General features: G+C 34.3%; 1 protein-coding gene across 10 annotated transcripts in view; it reads right to left on the bottom strand.

The window, feature by feature from the left end:
- Positions 1–6,927, bottom strand: part of CEP170 (centrosomal protein 170) — a 126,120-nt gene that overhangs the window by 28,082 nt on the left and 91,111 nt on the right. For 8 of the 10 annotated variants that reach the window (XM_023536568.1, XM_011370075.2, XM_011370077.2 and 5 more), the window contains one exon: positions 256–490. In XM_023536568.1, coding sequence (XP_023392336.1) covers positions 256–490 — 235 coding nt within the window. The remainder of the gene's footprint in view (positions 1–255; positions 491–6,927) is intronic. The other 2 variants (XM_011370078.2, XM_011370083.2) reach the window with 1 other exon arrangement.

The raw sequence follows: 6,927 nt of genomic DNA, 5'->3' as shown, positions 1-6,927 counted from the left end.
ACTCATCTGCTAGAAATAAAAAAGGTAACCAAAATAATTGACTCTATAACGTCAGTGGTGCTGTCATTAAAAATACCAAAAAAAAAAAAAAAAAATGGATGGAGAGTAATATTTCCAACAAAACTAGGTTCACAGTTACCAGTAGATTTCATTACTTGGTCTATTAGTACAAACCAAGTCAAAGCTAAACTTGTTATCAAGTTGAAATGTTGGCAAAAATAATTCAACTCTTAAAGATTATCTGTTAAAACCAACCTGGCTATCTCTTCCCGATGAGCAGTCCAGTCTCGGATGTAGTCTTCCTGCTCCTTTATTCGGTGCTTGAACGAAGAGCTAGTTGGCATTGCTGACCCAGAGCTCTGCAACCGAGCGGTTTTCAGGGCTGGAGAAGTACGTAGACGGGTATGTTTAGGGGAATTACGGTTTGATCCAAATTCATCTTCTGAGGTGGAAGCATAATCAGTAGGAAAGCGCCTCCATCTTGAATTTACTAAATTAGTTTAATTATTAAAAAAAGAATTATTATGTTATCTTTTAGAGGAGATAAAGTAAAAATCATGATTTCAAAAACACCATGAGAGCACATACAACACAATTTTCAATAACTGACATACACATACCTCACAAAAACCATAAGTCTACTAGTCCTTATAGATAGAAACATTACAGTTTGGTGAATTAAAAACAATGAATAATTTAAAATAATCAAAAGACCATGTTTTCCATAGTATGGTGAATAAACATTCAGATGAAAATTCACTAATGGTGAACAACTAAGCAAGCTCTCTATTCATACATGTTTTAACTCAGGTACTTTTTAATTGCAAAACTTTCTCATTTGAGTGAAGATATGGATTTTTTTCCTTAAATGACAGCAACAATAACAACAACAAAAATAAAAATAAATAAGGGAAAAGATTTCCTCATGCCACATGGACTTTCAACATAGAGATGGTAAAAACCCTCTTTTCCCAACATACAAATGTGCATAATTCCTGCTGTGGAAATTATGCCTTTATGGCAGAAAAAAAACATTACCTCTGTCATTCAACATCCTGTTATGCTATGATTGGAAAAAATCTTTTTACATGGTAAAAACACAACAAAGCATCTTTAGTACAACTCTGCTGCTTTGACACTGAAAGCATATGGTGCAAATAGACAATGGCAGAAAACCCACAAGGAGCAAAACTCTGCAAGCCATTCTCACAACCGTTGACACTTAAAACACAAGAGATACTGTGAATAGTCACATTAAAGAAAGTGGCAATCACTTTCTTATTTAAGGTTAGTAAAGACATTTAAAAAATGGTATCGTTGACACATTTGAAAAATCAGGAGACAAATTAATGCAGACACTTTACTACTGCTAATGTAAGAACCAAACATACAAATTATTTGTGAAGCATAAATCGAGGTTAAAAAACAGGGAGATAACGGCTAATTTATGGTAAACGCCACGAGGGATGGAACCATGCCTGTTTAATCCACTAATGCACGGCCAGCACTTAGCAGAGTGTCTAGTTAGCGAATGTTTAGTATATTTGAATAAGTGAATGAATTCCTGGATACTGACCATTTCATTTTCTTGAATTAGGACAATCCTAATAAAACGCATGGGATGTTTTTGGTGGTTAAAGTAACAAAACCTTAGTAATTGCTCTTTATATTAGTAGAGTTATTTTCTTACTCTGTCTCTCTTTAAAAACAGAAACTGACCCTAGGCTGCAGAGGTTGGTGAAGTCTAGAATTCCTTCATCCTACTTTCCCAGAATTTTATACATTTCTTGTCTTTTCCTCCCCAGACTACATTTTTGGATAAAATTGGTATCTGAGCTGGCTCTCATATAAAACAGAGAAATCTGTTTATCAGTAATCAGAATACGCCATAAATCAGAGCCTATCTATTTGTCCTGATTCGCATTCCTTTTTGAGCTCCTAGAACTTGGAACTAGATTCATGGGTTCATATGAGAATGAAGTTATGCAGAAACTTCATGGCTTTCCGTAAATGCATATACAGAACCGTAGGTAACTAATTACAGAGTTTTTGAAAAGGGGAGATTGAATATAATTTTTGATTTTAACATTATAACATCTGAACATAAATGACATTTTTCTCATCGTGGAAATTTACTCATTTCTAGACCTCTGAAAACTCCCATTAATTGAACTGACCTTTAGACTTAAAATCACTGTAGGAAAAGTTTAGGAACAAGAGCAGAGAGGTTTTAGAAAAAAATTTAGAAATATAGCAAACTAATTAAAAATGACAAACCAAATCACAAATTATGGCAAAACCAATTTGTACTTTTCAATAAAGGCATTTTATCTAATGCTAAATGTTTATTTTGGTACCTTTAAATATTATTCACAAAAGGAAATTCATAAATAAAAAAAGATCATTAGGTTAAATTTCCTGATTTTTGATTTGGAAACTGTGGTAACCACACCTACTACCGAAAATTGTTTGGAGAGAAAACAATATACCGATAACAAAGAGTTTTAATGAACTGCAAAAGACATGAAACCATAAGCAGGTACGACGGAACCAAGGCAGGTCACTTAGAGGTGATTTAGAAAGAGTGGCATCAGTAGCTGACGCGGTGGGTTTGTGAGTGGCAGAGAACCCGAAAGCAGAATGAGAAACTGAGAACCAAACGCTACAGTCGTTAACTGTCAGCTGACAACAGATAAGTGGAGCCGCAACAGAATTAACTTTTAAGAGTCTGAGTCTTAAGATCAGAAAATTGCAGAGCAATTTTAGAGAAATAAATAAAAGAAAAATTTTCTTTTCAAAAGAAATTTGTAAACTTTCCACCTATTTTTACAGGTCTACCTAAGAAGCCAGTAAGAATACTGAAGCTTCTAATAATATCTTTAAAAAGAAAAGCAACCAAAAGAATAAAGCATATTTTAAAAACTGAAAGGAAATATTTCTAATGTTCTCTTAAAATTGAGGGCAAAATAAAGGATGAAGATATGATTAATCTTCACATAATGAAGGGTTATCTTTACCAATGGAAAACATCCTACACAGTGTACTATGAAGCAAAGCTCAAGCTACCTCTGGACATCACTTAGCTTATGGAACAGCAAAGAGGAGTTAAAAATGGAGCGAAATGACTGTGGGTGAAAAGGGGTCTGAGAAAGGAGTTTAATGCTAGGACCTCGTGATAAGAACTTGGTATTTCTCAAAGAATTTCTTTCAACACCTTTTGCTTTCTTAATCTTTGCTTCCAAACTGTAGCAGCTATATAATTAGCTATAAAAAAAAAAAAAAAATCTATAACCTGCCAGTTACTGCACAAGAAACCTCATTTAGAATGTTTTTACCTTTCCCCAATGCTTGCTTATTTCACAGAATATTAGAATAGAGTGACCTCAGATATGAGTCTAAATTCTTCAATTTATAGAAAAGAAACAGGCCCAGAGAGGTCATGCCTTGTTTAACTCAACGTTTAAGCCAGAGTTCAAAACTCATTCCTTGCTATTCTAATTGTTTTAAAAGTAAATGCTAGAAAATCTTTTTTTTTTACATTCCCAGTTAGACTAATTAAAAAAACAGACATCCTCAATTTCTCATAGAATGACAGATTTTCTGATTTCTACATGTGTTGAAGAAAAATGTTACTACTACTTCTTGAATTTTATTCTGCTTAGGTGAAATCATTTACAGAGTAAAATTTAATTTTACAGAATAAAATTTAATTTTATATCTTTAGGCTTATTCGATATATTGGCACTACTAAGACATTACAGATACATCATTAAATTAAAAATATGTATTGAAGGTATTTGAAATGATCATCTCTAAGAAGTTTCTTGGTTGGTAGATAACATATAATGAGAAGAAGTTCTAAGATGGACTTAATTACTTTTGTAGCTAACCTGGAAATTATTTCAGTTATATTGATTATAAACTTATTTTAGTTATAAAATTATTCAATACTTCCTCTTGTGGAATAAACTATATTCACTATAAAAATATACCATGATATCTAAAGAATTACAAAAGGTAAAAAGTTATTAGGATCATTTATCTGTGAATGCTCTGATTTCTTTTACTGTTATCAAAACTTCTTGGCTTTAAAACACATCCACTCTTACAGATGTAACAAAAGCATTCCAGACAACAAACACTGCATCTTCATACTTTATCTAACAATATTTTTATAGGAAATTAAATCACAAATACATTTTATGTGTCTACTTATGAACAAGTAGCAATAAGATGATTTGTGGAAAAAAAATCCTTGATAGTGCTCTATAGTGGTCTTTGACCTGGAAAAAGAAATAACTCAAGCCATGCACGCCCAACATTTAATTCCTACCACCGATAAATTTTGACTGAGGACTAGAAATAAAAAGGGAAAGCAAACAGTCTAAAAAAATCTTAAGGACGTCAACATGATGTTTTTATTTTCTAGAATATGTGCTTAAAACATAAGGAAAACCAGTTGCTCTGTTTGGATAATTCGGGGTACTTAGTTTAAAATATTTCCTATTAAAATGGATCTGGATATTTCAATATAACTTGATATTAAAGGATCTTACTGAAGGAATTTTGGGGGAAAAACTAGTTCACCTAAAAGGAAAGTACAATAAACTGAAGACACATTAAACTTTAAATTTGCTAAAGTAGAGATTTCCATTTTTTCTATTTTTATCATATACATTTCTCTGAAGAACTTTTTTAGGCATAGCCTAAAATATGAAATTTGAAATATTATCCATTTTTTTTTTACATGTGCCAATTTGGACAGTATTACAGGCTCTAGGTTCAGATATTTCAAACATCTTTAAAGTTTACGGTGTGCATAGCAACACTGGTCAGTATGATTTTATATTGTCATATTTCAAAAGCTAAGAATTTTATTTTCTTTTTCCATTCAAGGTATAATTACCTTAAGTAGAAATATCATAATATCAAAGGTATCTCAATATGCAAAATCAAAAAGTATGTTTATTTTTTTACTACCTACCCCATGTAACTATTTTAATGTTCCCACTGACTGAAAGAGCCTGACCGCTGTCTTTCTAGATAAGATATGTGCTGTGAATGGGCATCTTGAGACAATCGGAATACACAATCCTGAGTCACAATGGCTTTACGCTCATAAGGAGGAACGGAGAACATAAACTTGGTAAAACATCAGAATGACAAAGATGATAGTGAATAGTACCAAAATCTTTATATTGCATATTGACCTTGCATGTACTCCTGATAATAATCCAGTAGAGTCTGGCCGTCCTCTCATAGCCTGCGTACAAGTGGATAAAGCCCGCTTCTCAGAGCTAGACTAGAAAAAGAAACGGGCTAAAACTTCAAAGCCTTGGATCCTCATCCTGTCTCTGCCATTGCTATGCGACCATGGCAGGTTATTTCATCTCTTGGCCTTAGCTCCCTAAACTGAATAACCCTTCTAGCTGTTAAATTCCATGATTTTAATTATTTAATATATTGCTATTAAGTATGAAGAAGGCTAAAATCCCATACCTCAGTTTGCCTTAGAGAATTTCATTAAGCAATTCAAGGTACTTTTTAGACATAGAAAACTGCATGTTTATGAAGTTCTGTATTCAAAGAAGCAAAAAATGAAACTTATCTTTAAAAACGTCTATGTAATATGGCATCTTACAGCTGTTTCTTAGACTTTCTGAAGTAAGCACATTTGGTTTGTTAAGCACTGAGTCACAATGCTGGGTCACACACGTGTTAAGAGTTAGGGAACCAGAGCAGAAGGAAGAGTTGCTCCATGCAACTTAGTAACATACAACTGATGCTACGGCCCAGGTTAAAACAGGAAGAGACTTATACATTTTTATGTACTTAAAGATGAGGTGACAGAACGAGCAATGTGACAGGAGACACGTCATCGGAATACACACCACAGAACGCAGCGCAAAGGAAATGTGAATTGAAGAGGTAGAGCCATACGGAACAACAGAATGACACTGAGTACACAGAAACCAAAAGACAGTAGTTTAAAAATATTTGGCGATAAATCTGTGAACCACCAACCAAAGCTTGAAGTGTAGAAACAAGGAAGGGGGTAATAAGGAAAATACCATCTATTCTTTTTGGAAACATGATTCTATGTCATCTATCTTCTGCCTGTGCACACTATGACCATCACCATCATGCCCACTAACCAGGACAGAGATGGCAATGTGCACGGAGTGGAGGAAAGCGGCAGTGAAGGGAACAGAGGAGGAGTAAAAAGTAAAAACACCGCCCTCCCCCCCAAAATGCAAAGTACTGTTAGTTTTCGGTCTTGCAGGCTATTATCATGGTAGATGTAAATACAGAAAGACGAGCTTGCATACCAACTTTTCCCTCACTCTCAACTCAGGACTTAGGGCTCATTGAGATGCTTGCTGAGTGAGGACTAACGAATCCTCAAGTCTCCTCACAGCTGGCCCCCCTCCCGCCCACTGGCCTGTCCAGCCACACCCACACAGGAGGCTGATTATGAAGTAATGAGACCGTGTTTACAGGACACACACAGATATCTGTCTCAGTACTCCTTGGTCACCCATGTATCCTCACTGGCTTCAGCTCTGAATAAGAAGTGTAAAAACAGACAGATATGCCAGAAGCAATTAAATCCTGGTGAGGAATAAGTAGCTTTGGTAAAGATTACATTCAATGACAGCTAATTACTATAGTTAATAATATAACAGTGCTTTAATGAGATGATGCTCAAGACCAGTTAAATTTCTACAGCCCAGTTTGACCCGTATGTGCTTAGTGATTATCTCACGAATCCATCTTCTTCCACTGAAATAAATTAAGAATTAGTTTCACCTGCCACAACCATAAACAGATTTAACTATTAAAAGTGTAAGTTAGGTATCTGAGACATTTCAAAATAAATAGGGTTAATTAAGAGTAAAAAGGGTAAAATATTATTTCATTTAGCTC

The sequence above is a fragment of the Pteropus vampyrus genome, unplaced genomic scaffold, assembly GCF_000151845.1.
Source record: "Pteropus vampyrus isolate Shadow unplaced genomic scaffold, Pvam_2.0 Scaffold159, whole genome shotgun sequence".
NCBI classification, from domain to species: Eukaryota; Metazoa; Chordata; class Mammalia; order Chiroptera; family Pteropodidae; genus Pteropus; species Pteropus vampyrus.
This window is presented reverse-complemented; position numbering and strand designations above follow the sequence as displayed.